The sequence below is a fragment of the Ochotona curzoniae genome, unplaced genomic scaffold (assembly GCF_017591425.1).
Source record: "Ochotona curzoniae isolate NIBS_2020 unplaced genomic scaffold, NIBS_Ocur_1.0 scaffold_4701, whole genome shotgun sequence".
NCBI classification, from domain to species: Eukaryota; Metazoa; Chordata; class Mammalia; order Lagomorpha; family Ochotonidae; genus Ochotona; species Ochotona curzoniae.
Window position 1 is genome coordinate 59,472,020 of NW_024467122.1, and position 16,890 is coordinate 59,488,909.

At 37.3% G+C, this 16,890-nt stretch overlaps 1 protein-coding gene and 1 non-coding gene across 2 annotated transcripts in view; both read right to left on the reverse strand.

Annotated features, from left to right (window-relative positions):
* Window positions 1-16,890, reverse strand: part of WDR72 (WD repeat domain 72) — a 184,067-nt gene that overhangs the window by 141,946 nt on the left and 25,231 nt on the right. Inside the window, exons 9-12 of the mRNA XM_040969291.1 lie at window positions 15,148-15,289; window positions 14,606-14,851; window positions 11,318-11,538; window positions 8,438-8,633 (exon numbers count right to left, since the gene is read on the reverse strand). Of these exons, the coding sequence (XP_040825225.1) occupies window positions 8,438-8,633; window positions 11,318-11,538; window positions 14,606-14,851; window positions 15,148-15,289 (805 nt within the window). The remainder of the gene's footprint in view (window positions 1-8,437; window positions 8,634-11,317; window positions 11,539-14,605; window positions 14,852-15,147; window positions 15,290-16,890) is intronic.
* Window positions 9,425-9,531, reverse strand: LOC121149541. Its single transcript, XR_005882699.1, has one exon. It is a non-coding gene; the product is annotated as a U6 spliceosomal RNA (small nuclear RNA).

The following is a 16,890-nucleotide window of genomic DNA, read 5'->3' on the forward strand; positions in this document are numbered from 1 at the left end:
GGTGCAGGGTCCCAAGGCTTTGGGCCATCCTCTGCTACTTTCTCAGGCCACAAGCAGGGAGCTTGATGGAATTGGAACATCTGGGACACAAACTGGCACCCATATGGGATCCCAGCGCATGCAAGGCAAGGACTTTAGCCACTAGATTAATGCACCAGGTCTGACAACCTCCTTTTGAGAGTAGCTGTTTCATTGTAGGTGTAATTTCAATTGGTTTACCCATTCTTCTACTGATAAATGTTTGTTTGTTTTTCTGCCTCTAGATTATTACGAATGCTGCTGCCATAAATCTAAGTTTCTCTACGGGCATATCTTTTTATATTCCACGAGAATCTACCTGGAAGTGAAATTGCTGGGTTACATAGTAACCTAATTGCCTGAGAAATGGCCAAATACTTTCTACAGTGGCAGAAACCAACGTATATTTCTACCAGCAACATTCAAGTGTCTCTAAGTTTCACATCTTGCCAACACTTGCTATTGTCTATTTTTTCCTTAGCTTTAGGCATCTTGGTAAGTGATTACCAGTATTTAACTATGATTTTATTTTTAATTTCACTGACTAATGATGTTGATAAATCTTTTCATGTTCTTATTGGCTATTTGCTTTACCTTCTTCAGAGAAGTATTTATTTAGTCTTATGCCCTTCAATACCTGAGAATTCTTCCTTTTGTAGTGCTGAAAGAGTTCTTTGTATATTCTGTACATTAAATCACTTTTAGATGGATGATTTACAAATCCTTTTTCTCTTTCTGTAAATCACCTTTCACATACTTAATAATGCCCTTTGAAGCACAAATGCATTTAAATTTATTAATTTAAATTTACCTTCTACTTCAGTGTACTGCTTTATTGCTTAATATAAAAATATGACATCCATGACCTGGCTCAATGGCTCAATCCTCCCCCTGCAAGAGCAAGGATTCCATATGGGTGCTAGTTTGTGTCCCAACTGATACACTTCCCATCCAGCTCCCTGCTTGTGGCCTGGGAAAACAGTAGAGGATGGCCCACGGGACCCTGGGCCCAAATGGGAGACTCAGAAGAAGCTCCTATTTCCTGACTTCAGATTGGGTCAGTTCTGGCTGTTGCAGCCATCTGGAGAGTGAATCAGTGGATGGAAAATCATTCTTTCTACATCTCCTTCCCTCTGTAAATCTGATCTGCCTTTCTAGTAAAAAATAAATAAATCTTTTAAAAATCTGATATTAATGGCTGGACACATATAATAAAAATAAAGCCAATATCCTCACACATATTAACTCATCTTTCGTACATACTACGTGTTAAGTATCATCATTAGTAAGAGGATTCTATTCAATTTAGTGATTTGCAAAAGAATGTACAAATAGTCATAGTAGAATCTTCTATCTCTAAATAGCATAGCATTACTTCAACACATTAGTAGTGAATGAGTCATGTGCATGCAGAAGTTAAATAAATACATTTCTTGAATTCTTCATATGTATTTGATGCTGCATCAGATTCTTGGAAAAAAATAGTGACAAGAAATCATCATTTCTGGACCCGGCATGGTATCCTAGTGGCTAACGTCCTCAGCTTCCAAGTGCCAGGATCCCAAACAGGTACTGATTTGTGCCCAGAAGCTCTGCTTCCCCTCCAGCTCCTTGGCTGTTGCATGGGAAAGCAATTCATGATGGCCCAAAGCCTTAGGACCCTGCACCTGTGTGGGAGACCCTGAAGAAGCTTGTGGCTCCTGGTTTCGGATTGGCTCAGTTCCAGCTGTTATGGCCACTTGGGGAGTTAACCAACAGATGGAAGATATTTCTCTCTGTAGATCTGTCTTTCCAATCATAAAATAAATCTTTAAAAAGACAGAGAGAAAGAAAGAAACCATTGTGTCCTTCACAGTGTTTTCAGAGTAGCGGTGAAGATAAATATTAACCTTGGAATTCTGTGACGTTAAGTGCACTATGTTATGGTCATCCAAATCTTCCCCACACAAAAACTCATGGGTGTGCAGGGGCATTTAGTATGCATTCAGTATACTGACCTTTTTTTTCAGAAAGTCATATTTTAATTGCATCACAACAGAATAAAGTTTAATTGTGGGGTTCAACAAGTTGGAGAAAGGGAGTTAGGGTATGAGGGATAGTGTACATAAAGGCAAACACACATGTGCACACACACAGTATTATATGAACCAAAATCTCAGATCGTAGAATAGATATGATAAATAAAACCAAGTAGGGAATGAAGATTTGTAAACAAGATAACCAACTGAAAATATATGCTGGGTAATAACCTCTGTAATTATTATAATAAAGAAGAACGGATTTGGAAAAGGTGTTATAGGAAAAATCCCACCCTATACTTTAATGTATCCTATTTTTCTTTCTGAAACAATCATCCCAAGAGGGTTCCATCTGTAATCCACCACAATAAAATAAGGTTGGTTTAGAGAAAATGACACAGTACAGAGATTATTCCCTGCAGGATGCTGCATACCCAAAACCTACCATTAACACTCAAATAATCAAAGTAATATGATGGTTGTGCGGACAAGGCAGCTGACACAACATAACTTTGTGTCCTTACATCTGCAGAATATTGACCCTGGTGAGAAAAATAACCAAAATTGTCCCTGAGAATAGCATGTGGGTCACTGGTAAACTTTTGAAAATGTAATTAATACAAATACCAATACTATGCAATTGTGTACCAAAAAGAAGTAACCAAGTAAAACTTGCAGACTGCAAATTTTCTTCTCCAGGCAGGAAATGTATATGATGTTTTGGTATGTAAAAGAATTTAAACACTTGATTCTACCTGTCGGGTCAGGTAATACTGTATTTCTGGGAAACTGTATCTTGTAGGTATTCTATATATCACACATTCAACAATTAAAGCAAACTGACAGCACAAGACTGAACACAACACTGGATAAGATTATGGCTGATCTGCTGTAAGTTGACAAATGTCATCATTCTCAATCTTTAACAACTTTTGATTTTCAGACTATGCACTGTAGACTTACTTATCCAGCTAACTGCTAATAATCCCAAGAAGAAGAAAATTTAGAAATATCCATAAAACACTGAACAGTAGAATGCCCTGGTCCTCCTAATTCCTTAATATCTTCTGGATAGGTCTTCTTCTAATGTACTATTTATAAAGAAGTCACACTAAAACTAGAGTCTGTTTTCCCAGAAACTACATTCTAATCTTGGGCATTGTTACAGCAGTATAGCCTTCTGCTCCTGATAACACAGCCCACACTGCCTGAGCCCATCACATTAAAAGCGAATAACAAAAAGGGACTGACATGGACCCTGAGTTAAACCATTCATTGGTCAGAGACTTGGTCTCCTCCAAGCTGTTCTTGAGAGTTCTTTGTGTCTGGACTCCCCTGTGGGTCTAACGCTTGCCTAAGACCCAGGACTTGGCAAGCAAGAGAAAGTCTCTCTCTGCAACATGCATTGTGGAACGTGGACTTGCATCTCCTCAAGAACATTGCAGGGAAATGTGAATGCTCTCTGAACAGGTGCAACAATTTCTGCCCCTTTATGTTTTGTTTCTAATGCTCATCTTGCTAAGAGTTCAGAGAAGACTGCTCTGAACAGTGATACACAGCTTCTCCTGTCCTCTCTTCTCATCTGCTGTGGCTTCAGCTATCTTGCTGTCTGCCACTAACAGTATCCCCACTTGCAATTTGCTGTTTCTAATCTGTCATCGCAGAAATCAGATGGCCGGAGTTGTTAGAATGCTGTATAAATGAAGAGCCAGGCTCTGAGAGATAGCCAGAGACCCCATCCTTCAGCAATGTTTGCTGCAGGTTTCTTGGCAGCTGTTTCCTTTCTTCTCAGGGTGCACCTTATCTAATCCCCTGGTTTGACAGTCTCAACAAGCTGACCTCCATCTGCAAGAGGTGTTCCTATCATGAGATAACAGCAGAGAACCCTCCAGAATGGAAGGAGGAGACACACACACTAGTGTGTCAGCAAACACTTTCCTTGGGAACCATCAGACTCACAAAACATCTGTATTCTTCTTTTTGAATATTAAATATAAGGGGTGTAACTATACCCATCCCGTTTAACACATAAACTCAAGGACATGTTATATATTAAAATCATAAATTACTTTAAGGATAAGTTATTATGAAACCGATGATACTTACAAAAAAAATTTTTTTTCAGATGTCTGCAAAAACCAACTGCAGGCCAACCTAGCCAGCTGCTTGTTTTTATATAAAATTTTACTGGAACTCAGATTCACTCACCACTTACAATAACAGAATTCAGCAGTTGCAACAGATTTCACAAGCACACATAAATCTGAAATATTTCATATGCGGAAATATCTACGGAAAATGTTTAACTCAAGAACTCAAGAAATGTGTTAATTTTCAAGCAAACAAGGTCTCAAATCCCCACAAAAGAACAAGTTGCTCAATATGGAATTTTTCACTATATAGGTCATAAGCTTAATAGAAGATCTTCAATGACAGTGGCAACAGTGCTATTAAGAACACACAGGAAATTCATTACCTATGTTTTCTGCTATGCAAGTCCATTACTATTAGCAGAAAAGCTCTTGGAATTATTTTAAATGTATTTCTTACAAGAAAAATTAGCTCAGGGCTGAGATTTATTTTGGCATGTATTTTAGGGGGGAAAAAATCAGTATTACATTATCCCTACTGTGTCTCACAGCAATGAGGGTAACAAAGCCGCCCTGAGTTGTCAGTGCCAAATACACTGTGGGAGCTCAAATATTAATCAAAATGACATCTCCAATTTTTTCCCTTCCTAATCAGGCCTAAACATCACAGGACATCCAGCAAATCAATAAGCAAAACTTGATACCCTCATCACTCCCAAACTGGCAGTATTACATTTTTAGCCAGGAGACAAGGGCCCTCAGTGTTACACAAAGACTTGTCTACTTCAAAGGTTTACCTCTTCCATGAGGTAAACAGACCCACCTATGATCCTGTGTGCCACTCTAGCATGCACCTGCCCAACCCACCTGTCAGAGAAACAAAATAAATACCCCTTATCAAGTCAAGATTAAAAATCAGCCTGAGGTATACCACTCTAAAACAAGTATGCACATTCTACAAAAGAAGTTACTAAGTCAGCTGAGAATAGGCTTCAGTGTTTGTGAAAAACGGAAAAGGTCTCATACACCATCATCAACACCTGAAGGTAACTGGCACAGGGACTGGCTCTAGACTCCACCAACTCTCACATTTCATCAAGTCCGCCATTTGGCTCAATGGGAAATTATTATTATTATTGGTTTCAAGCCCTTTCCTTTGCCTTTATTTTTCCCTTTCTCTTTTACCTTAAACTCTCATCCCACCTACTCTCACACTCTCTGATCTCTGGAGTTTCTCCAGTGCTGAAAGATCTGAGAATCAATTCATGTCAATATAAGCATTCTTCATTTATTTACAGAAGGAAGAGCATTTCAGAAACAGAAAAAAAGTGAAAAGGTCTATTCACGCATGGAACAGAGTTTTAGACACTATGCAGAGAACAGGTAAATGCACAACGAGCGGTCAAAAGCCTAGAATTCAGCAGAAAACACACAGTCCTGCACCTGAGAAGCTGAGATATCACTTGTGCAATCCAAAAACCCCTGGGAAAATACAGAAGCGAAAGCTAGGAATCTACTTATAGTACAGCAGCCACATTCTAGGAGCCATCACCACTGGTCAATGTTAAGGTGAACTCATCTACACTTGAACCACCCAGGCCAAAGGTCCTTTAAGCTAGTTCACTTATTAGTCCATTCATCATTCATTCATGTATTTGTGTGTCAGGCACATTACAGAACAGATAAATTCTATACCATCACAGAGCTCTTTTTCAGCCCAATTTGGTCACATTTAGTATTCTTCCCTCCCACTACTTAATGAAAATGTAAATAGAAATGTTTCCTAATCCTTGATTGGTCCACCTTTATAAGAAAGGGTAAAATAGAAATCACATATGGTAAAACAAATGAAAGTATATTAGTCAGTTGAATCCTTCTTAACATAGAAAAAGATCATTAAAGTTTAAAGCAAAGCAATTAAAGGCAAACCACAACAAAACCAATACTGAACACAAAATGAAAAGGGACTAAAAGGAATAACAGATGCTTGTTCAAAAATCACAAGTTAAGGAAAGTTGGGCCATCAAGCCACCTTCATAGGGTGTGGTGAGATTCACATTATGTGGTATTGGAACTATTCTTTGAAAGCACAAAGGGGAACATTATCAACATGAAAGCATTGACACAATTACAGGCAACATAACCAAACATAATATGCTTCATCTTAGATCAAGCTTGTTTAGGAACTATTAATGTGGTGAACAGATCAACAACCTGGTTAGCAACAAACTTACACGCACTAAATTTGACACTTGGCAGCATATACATGGATGTCATTTGAGATGGCAAATCTAAAACAAAAATCTTACTAGGAAACAAAATCAATAGCCAACTATAGGAAATCCCTAAATTAAAGTATGGTATGTCCTTCATGACCATGACACCAGCTGGTGTCCATCTGCTAACCACATCAAGCTTTTCTATCCTCTGTGAACTGTCTGTACACAGAGAAGCTGATGTCCACAGCTGACCAGCCTCACCCTCGAATTTAATTGTGTCAAAACCACAGAGGTGACTGTGGGAGGAGAAATATCTCTGCTCCACTCTAAACCACTGGCTGGACTTGCTGCTTTGTTTTGTTTTGTTGTTTTGCTTTTTTGCGACTTCACCGATGTTTTCAACTCACACTGGATTTCAGTAATGCTATTTTCCCCTCTAATTGCTTCAGTCCTAGAGGTGTTAAGAGATTCCAGATACCACCAGTATCTGGGTACTCGGTGGCCTCATCATGCATTCTTTCTTCTGTTCCCTAACCCCTACCTATGCTCCCTGTAAACAGTCCTTTAATTAAAGTCTCTTCATCTGATTAATCTGGATAGAATTTTGTTTCCTGTAAGGAGTATGGTTGAAATACAGTATAGACATGTACTTATTGACATAGAAATATGTCTGACAGAAAATAGATCTGAATATTAACAGCACTTAACTTTAGGTGGCAGAATCAGATTAGCTGTTTTTCTTTATGTCTGTTTTTTCCGATGTCCTATAGCATTTACTCACTCATTCGAAGGATAGAAAATAAATAAAATTAAATGCAGAATGGATATATATACAATTTCTAGAAGTACTAGTGGCCTTCCCTCTTGTTCCACTTCTTCTAAAATGTACATAAATAAAATGTATATTGCATGAAACATATTTTATTACCCTGCTGGGGTAATGAAATGGTCACTTACAAACTCCCAGGTATTTCTTTCTTCTTCTTCCTGCATTCTATTATCTATGAAAGAGCTTACAATCTATGTAGACTGTTTAGTTTAAAGTACTATAGGTATTAGCTAACTTAGCTCTTGGAACTTTGTGCCTACCGTGCAAATACTCAGCTTCTTCAAACTGTCTCCCCTCTTATTAGCTGTGTAAAGCTGCAATTTACACATTAGATCTGCGAATCTACATCAACCAAATGATTAGTACAACCCTCTTCCACTTGCCCCAGAAGTTATAAGACTCTAATGGAAAAGTGAAAGCTGACCCAAACTCCAAAATGAGTGACAAACACAAGGCAGAATTATGCTGTACCCTCTAAATGTGCAAATGAGTCATCACCATTCATAAATAGCAGTCAAATGTACAGAAAGAAGCTATTGTGATGATGAAGAATGATTCTAACCTTTACTATTAAAAATTACACACTCTAATAAAAATGCTCAAACAAAACCACCAATGATAGATCAATAAAAGCCATGCAACAGTTTCAGTGGAATGTTCTCTGAAGAGAACCAGCTCCTTGATTCTGACCCATTGATGAGCTTACCTTATTTAATACATTCCCAGAATTTTCTGAGATGTTACTATTAAACTTCAGTTTTGATATAAAGTTGTTTGGAAAAAATCTTTAAACAATATGTTCTCTATACTATGATACTCAAAATTAAATTGGGTCATTCAACTTTCAGATTCTCTGACTCATGTTTTTGAAGTTTTGTAATTAATTATATTCCATCATTACTGGATCATCAATTAGCTAAGAATGTTGCTAAAATGGTGAGAATGCTGAAGAAGGCAGAACTTAATGATAATGTGAGACCAGTAGAACACTACATTTCTCTCTTATTAATAATTTAAAAAGATGACTTATGTTTTTGTTTATGGTTTCCAGAAATAAATGGCTCATTCCTGTGTGTTGGTCAGGATCTGACTTAGGCCATTCTGTTTTATTTTACTCATATATTCAACTAAAACCATAAAAAGCAACCCAGTCAACTTTCAAAGCAAGTGAGGCTCTTACCACATCTTCTCTGGAATGTTCCACCTGGCCAAATACATTCTTAAGATATGTAAAGAATGAGTAGGAGGAAATTTTCAGTTTACCTGTTTCAATCTCCCAGACGTATACAGAGTCATCTGCACATGCAACAATTAAAAAATTCTCAGTCGGGTGCCATTTTATCAGCTTCACAGGGAAAAGGTGCTTCCGGGCCCGCAAGAGGCAAGTCTTCCCTTCTAGGTGAAGGAGAGCCACAGAGTGGTCACTGCACACACAGCAAATTATCTGGTTGCCTCCCATCTGTATAAACACAACACAACTGTGTTAATGGTTGAGTGTGCTCTTTATGATTAGATCAAATACCCCCTGCTCAACTCAACACATAAAATTTTAAACCCTATTTACAAAAGGACATTTCTACTCTCCATAGCAAGTGACTCTCTATGGAGGAGCTTTAAAACACTACGTATGGTTTAAACTCAACTGTCTATCAAGAAGGTCAAAAAATGCAAATGGAAAGTAGAATCCCAGGCCAGATCTATTTAGGAAATAAATGAAACATCTGACCATCACTCAGCAGATTCAGGCAGTGAGGCAGACGTCGGAAATAATGCAGAATATAATAAACCTCGGAACTAATTTGTTGCCACAAACAGAAGTTATTTGTAGACATGAGCTTAGGCCCAAGGGTATCATGGGCTGATATTTTCCACTTAAAGCCTCAAAATGTGATTTGGTACTGTTCCCAGAAGTCTACAGCTTCTAATCCAAACAGGAAACTCAGTGTAGACACAATTCAAAGAGGTAAGCATTAGACGGTTCCAGCTGAAAGTTCGGTCTCAAAGACACAAGGACCAAAAATAGGCTCGAAGGACAAAGATGCTTAAGGTGCTTTTGAGAAAGTCAGCATGGGGTGACCATGACCATCCTGTAGGATGACAACTGTCCAGCTGAAGGCTGCTAAAGCTCAGCTGCCATGTTTAAAGCCATAGCTTGAGATCTCTTGAGACCCTCTTGGTGCCATATATATCTTCCTGTAGGGTGCATTTTTTTATTTGCTACCTCTTCTTTTTATTATTATTTTTTTTTGTAAAAATATGGAACACTTCACAAATTTACATGTCATCCTTGCACATGGGCCACACCAATCCTCTCTGTATTGTTCCAATTTTAGTAAATGTGCTGCTGAAATGAGCACTATTTTCTACCTCTTCTTAAGGAGACTACATAAATCCTGAGGTGGGGAACTCAATATAAGGCAGGTGTGATACAGCTGGAGCCTAGACTTGTACATTAGATCAGATCTCCTTTCTCCTCAGTCATCTTATCTTTTGGAGAATTTCCCCATTACACAGCTTCTAAAACGGATAGTGTAAAACACTTCGGAAAACTTACACACATCTCAACAGAAGTTATGATCAGAAGTAGACATGCAATAGTGATGCTGGGCCAATCATATTCTGTTTTCACAGCATTTGAAATTGGGAAGCTATAAAAGAATTTATAGAAAACAGCAAAAAAAAAAAAAAAGGGGTGGGGCAATCACAGGAAAGCAGATGTTGAGGGTAAGGAACTATGGTTTCCAATTCGTAGTTCACATGCCACTGAGCCCTCACTCCCTGGTGTCTAATGGATATCTGAGGAACTGCCTTTACTCCCTTATTATTGGACTTAGTATGAATGGTTTTGATCCTTAGAGTTAAATTATCTATGACTGAGGCAGAAGGAGGAAGGAATAGAAATGACTTCTTTTGAGCCTGAAAGAAAGCAGCTATTAAGAAAAAAATAAATGAACAAAGAGGGGCCAGCATTGTGGCATAGCAGGCTAAGCCATTGACTGCAAAGCTGACAACACATACAAAGAACATCCGGTTCAAGCCCCAAGTCCCAGATGTTAAGTTTCTGCTCAGCTCTCTGCTGATGTGTTTGGCTAGGCAGTGGAACCTGCCTGGAATCCACCAGCGACACCTAGAAAGGAGTCCTGACTCTGAGTTTTGGCTTAGCTTAGTTTAGTCCTGGATGTTGTGATCAACTGGGGGATGAATCAACAGATCCCCCCCCTGCCCCTCTCTGTAAAAGCTTTTCAACTAAATGCATAAATAAATCCTATTTTTTAAAAACTCATGTGATTACATGAATATGACATATTGAGGCATTCCAAATCGCTACACAAAAGTTTTTCAAAACATTACTTAACTTTTTTCACTCTTTCCTGAAGTATTATTTTACAATGTAAACATTTTCCATGTTAATTTGAAACTAGTGTTTCATAATATTATGGAGAAATAATACTATTTTAATTTTAAATAATGCTTTATTTTTTTAATATAAAATAATTTCTAATCCAACCAATTTAGGAAATAATGTTATCAGTATTACCATGTAATAAAGGAAACACAAAAGGTGGCTGTTCACATTTTAATGAATGTATGAATTTAAGTTACTGTTTCACAATAAACTTATTTCATCCAGAATGAGTTTCTTACATATTTGTTAAAGGCCATAATATCCTAAATGAAATGATAGAAAAAGAAAAATCCACTCAAGAAACAACAAAGTACCAATATTAATGTAAAAGAAATTGTAAAAGGCAAAAGTTAATTTCTAATTTGTTGAATTCTATAGTATTTGGCTTGTTTATCATTGAGTATTATTTTTTTAAAAAGTCCCATTAAAATTAAGATGTAGAATATGGGAGGAAAAAAAAGGTTAATATGAAAAAAATGGCTTTGGCAAAAATCAAGAATCTATTACACCCATACTCTATAGCCAAGTTATTTATACATGTTATAGTAGTAAATTTCAAAAAAAATTAAAAGGAAATAGTAAAACCTTACTCAACTCGAATATGAGCACAAAGGAACTTCTTTCTTTCTTTGTGGACAAATGTTTTGTTTTGTATTATTTTGTTTTTTCTTCCCTGTTTTCTTCCACTAAGGGTGTGTTATTTGTTAAGACAGGTTTTAATTTTTATCTTGACTTACTCTAAAAGTCTCTGGTGACATCAAAAGGCTCATTACTGGACCAGCTTCCAAAAAGAATTTATGCAGAATGTCTTCAGTAAAGATGTCCCACAAGATGACACATGAGTTTTGGTCCCCGGACACCAACCAGCTCAGGTCAAATCTTGAAGAGAGACCGTGTGGGTAAAGCAACGCAGTGACGCTTTGCTGATGGCCTTTCAGAACCTTGTGGCAGGACAGACCTGCAAAACAGTAAAACCCCAAATGAGGCGCAGGTGACTCATGCTCAGGAAACAGTTCTGATCTTTGTTTCCATGAGTGTTTAACCTAACCATACATCTGGCTAATAGCATTCACGAACAATGCTTAGGCCATCCCAAAGGCCAGTGCCTCATCAGAAGCCAGATTATGCTTTGTTCCAACTCTGCTAATTTAAAGATCTTCACCAATTATCAATCCTCGGATCATGAAATAGCAAACACTGTCAGAAACATAAGTGTGTTCTTCCCCAACACAAATAAGCACAGCTTATTATGCTGTTGTTTAAGACAGTATGGCCAAGTCTAATATTCACTGGATATTTTTGTTTTGAAAGATAGTAGAGATTATCTATTTTGAATTCTGGTCTTCAAAGCTAAACTATCTGAAGCTCAGAAGTGTATCCAAGTGTGGAAAGCCAAAACACAATGCTTATGAAGAAAGCTTTTCTAATAAATAAATCTGTTTCTGTCTTCTGTATCTATTAGATATGTCACCACGGAAAAGTGGCCACTTCCTTGTTATCACAGAGGCTGCCCTGGAAAAACTGGGATACTGCCGAAGCTCACTGCAGGCTGGACCATTTTATGGAATATACACTATTCAGAACTAATAACATATAATACAAATATGAAAAATATAATTAAAAATAATAAATAGAATGCAGTCCACTTTACTTGACAGGGTGTTTCAAACCGTTTTTGTTTTAGAAAATAAACAACCAACACCTCATCACTGCTACTACTGAATCACCCGAAATCGAACAGGAATGTAAACCAAATACTCTCTCTTTATTCAATTATTCAAGCTGAGAATGAAACTCAGGGAATCATTATTACAAATCCATCATGAATACTCTTACCTTATATCCCTGAACAAACTAAAATGAATGTAAACTCAGATGTTATGCATCAAATATATAGACTTCTGTTGATTTTCTGGATATTAAGATAAATCAGTCTTAGCCAAAAAAAAAAAAAAAAAAAAAAAAAGCTATGTTCTTGCATTTTTCACTAACTCTAAGCAGCAACCACTTACGCTTGTACCAGCAGCACATTATCTCTCCTCGGTTCATACCCATTTGCACCCTAAGGTAAGTCCATCATCAAAAGACAAACCAGAAACAGAAGTAGCCAAAGTAAGCATGACGAAGATAATAGGCAATCTAAGAAGATTTTCAATTGATATTTAATGCATATTCTAAAGGATCTTACACTGTAGTACTATTCATAAAATTCAAAACACGTAATGTATACTTTTTCTAATATCCTAAATCTCAATCACATTCTATATTATCTTTCTTTAAATAAGGTGCTATTGCAAAATGGCCTTTTGCTGCTGAAATACAGAAAGATATATAAGAATACAAATATACTTCATTCACGGAAATTCAAATGAGAAAATACTGTGTTTTTCCTGATTGGTAAAGACTAAAAATGCCTAGTAGCACATACAGTTGGCAACATTTAGAGAAGTCACTTTCATAGGTGACTGGCAGACACATGTGTATGGAGATGTAAGTTCCCTACAGCTTTTAGATATGTTTTCAATATCAGAAATGTAAACAAATTTCTACTGGGAATTTCTGTGCTTAGGAGATGATCCTGCATAGACACTCACATACCTTTACAAAAATAAATCCGCAATGCCCAAAGCAGCTAAAGAATAGGAATCTAAATGCCAAATAGTAGTTTGGGTTTTTTTTTTAAATATGATTCTTATTTTTTATTTGCATTAGATAATAGTGAACAAGATTTGTTTCAGGAGCCCCCACTGTAGCACAGTGGGTTAAGCCACTACCTGCAGTGCCAGTATCCCATAAAGGCACCAGTTTAAGTTGCAGCTGCTCCACTTATAATCTAGCTTCCTATTAGTGCACTTGGGATGGCAGTGGAAAACAGCCCAAGTACTTGGGTCTCTGCATCCATGTGGGAGACCTAGAAGAAGCTCCTCGCTCCTGGCTTTGGCCTGACCCAACCCAAGCTGTTACAAACATTTGGAAAGTGAACCAATGGCTAAAAGGTTCTATCACTCTCCTTCTTTCTCTTTCCTCTCCCCTTCATTTCTTCATATCTCTCCGTAACTCTGCCTTTCAAACAAATAAAAAATAAACCTTGAATCATTTGTTTAAAGGAGTGGACATACACTATAGCAGATAAAAATCACTGCCCACAATGTTGGCATCCCACGTGGAGTCAGCTTTTGTCATTGCTGCTTCACTGCCAATCCATCTGCCTGGTAATAGCCTGGGAAAAGCAGTGGAAGATGTGCCAAACAGGACCCCTGCACATGTGTGACACCTGAAGGAAGCTAGTGGCTTCACTGTGGTCTATTCCTGGTTGTTGTGGTCATCAGGAGGATGAACTGGCAAATGTAAGATAATTTTCTCTCCCTCCCTGGATTTCAAATAAAATAAAAAGATTTTAAGGACATTTTATTAAAGTGTATAGAATAAGTACCTATTTGTCTAATGTAATTAAAATATGTATAATGCTATGATAACACGAATTTGAATATAAAATTTTCTGTATAAAAAACATAAACCTGGCATGGTGGTCCTTGCCTTGCATTGTCAGAATCCCATATGGGCACTAATGGTTCCAATCCCAGCTGCTTCAGTTCCCATCCAGCTCCCTGCCTGTGGCCTGGGAAAGCAATCTAGGACAGCCCAAAACCTTGGGGCCCTGGTCCCCCATGGGAGTCCTGGAAGAAGCTCATAGCTTCTGGCTTTGGATCGACTCAGCCGTTGTGGCCACTTGGGGAGTAAACCAGCAGATGACAGATCTTTCTCTCTGATCTCCTCTCTGTATATCTGACTTTCTAATAAATATTTTTAAAAGTATAAAAAACATTATTAGCAGGGTTTTTTGATGAGTCGGAAAAGAAACCTACTGTATATATTTCTCACTGGGCTTTGAAATGTCTATACATATGATTTATTTGAAGATAAAAATACATATAATTTATCAGCAAAAAATGTTTAAATCCCTCATCGTTTTGCTTCAACTTGTTGCACTGATAAATAAATAGAGCCAGGTAAAATTCAAAGACCTTTTAATAACGAAGCACCTTCTAGAAGTCCAGCTTTGGCAGCATTTAAAGCATGGGTGATGAAAATTGTCCCATCTTCACAGCCACATATTAGTTTATCAAGATTTGGCACGTACTCTGATGAGGTGACTACAGCAGTTCCTATGCCATCTTTAAAATCTGAGAAATGGTCAACAATACTTTGCGGTACAGTATGATGCTTATCAAAATTATCCTGAAGCGTCCAGGTGGCAGTGACTGGTATCTCTAAAAAGCAAACACACAAGAGGAACCTTATTATCAAGGTTTTCACCACCACTTCAAAACTACAAATGTGGAATAAAAGATCATTCCATGTTCATCCCTTATATTGTTCAATTTGTGTTCACTTCAATAATTCTGGTGGTAATGCAGTATAAGATACACGGGCTTCATGTTTATACATGCTTTTATCTTCTCATCTAGTATATGGTGGATCTTGTTTGTAGCTTCATTATTGCTCAGTTTAGGACACAGTGAATTAATTGCAAAGTTGTCCTCAGAAGACATGGAAACAGGCTTACCTCTGGGAGAACCATCAAACCTGGAAACAGGAACATCGGGGATGTGCCACAAAGTAATTCGTCCTGAGATTTCTCCAGAAAACAGTACTTTATAAAATGGCTCTTTCCTTTCATTCATGTAGCCCATAACACAGGGTTGCCTCTGTTTCAACAAAAAGTGACCTTTTATGTAGGAATATAGAGATATGGCTACTGGCTTTAAACAGAGGAACAAATACATCTCTTCAGTTCCCACTGTCAAAATTTTCAATCAATCCAAATGAAATAATCTGTACTTTAGGATAAACAACGACTTGTAAAACATGAACTGGTACTATCAGTGTCTTCACTTTACAGATAAGGAAACTGGGAACAAGGAGATGGATCTAACCAAGGTGACAGAAACAATAGTGAGTTTTAAGTCTAGGAATTCTGACTTGGTCACTATCTTGATAACACTGCCTACTAAAGAGGCCTGATTTCTTTATGGTTCTTTTAATTCCATCTGTTTATTACAACATCAACAGCTAATATCTATCTATATAATAATTATGTGTTCTTAAATTGCTTTCTACTTTCTGTTGACTACACACTGATTTCAAGTTTCCAAAGTCACCAAAAAAAAATTCCATAACTTACATAATTGCACTCAGTACACATGTGTATGAATATAAATAGACTTAGTATATACTATTCCAGATTCCTGTTACTGCACACCCTGAGAGGCACCAGGTGATGCATCAAGTACACTCATCCTTTGCACCCATGTGGGGGATCTGGATGAAGTCCCTAGCTCCTGTCTTCGGCCTGGCCTACTTTTCACTGTTGTGAGCATTTGGCCAATGAACTAGTACATGGAGGATCTCTGCCTCTTTGTCTTTTAAATGAAATGAAAATAAATAACAGTTTGTGAAGAAAAATAAATTACCCCCAAATTTATAAAATGTGTATTTATAATTTTGCTCATGCAGATACATGAATATCAGGTACTACTGCTATTAAAATTGTATATTTGCTAGTAAATAGTGAATCCCTAGTACAACCTTGCAATGTAGCTAGTTCTTCTTTTATTTAGCAATGTGTAAATAAAAATAGAATTTGTACACAAGAGATCAAAATGATTGTTATTAAAAAACAAAACCAGAAATCTTTAAAAAAATGTCAATGGCTGGTGTTAGAATTAAAGAAACCTAAGAAAGTGGTGGTTTCAGTCAGAAAATAAACACTATAGTTCACATTTAGATACACTGGAGGTAATATTTAGGGAATATTAAGAATCAAGATGTAAACACCACATTTAATCCTCAAAACTATGAATAAATATTAATATCCATATTACTGAGATTAGGCAACCAAAACCAGAAAACAATAAGTTCAAGGCTATTATAACCAACATACTTGTATGTAATTATCTATAATTCTAAGTGCAGGCCTTGTGGGAAACAACTGCAGTAAAGTCAGTTATTTAGATATGTGGACAGATGGATAGGGTGTTGGGTAGGTAGGAGGGTGGGTATGTGAGTAAGCTGGCAGGCAGAGAGGAAGGTGAGCAGGTAGATACAGTGACTGTTGATAGGATACTGTGTTGTCTTACAAATATCAAAGTCATGATTTTTATAGGTGCTAGAGATGGTGCTGATAGGTACAGGTGTTACGGTAGAAAGGGCATTGGTTTACATCCTGGATATTCCATTCCAATCCAGCTCCTTGCACACGTATCAGGAAGGACAGTGGAGAAAGGACCACCTGGTTGGACTCTGGCCA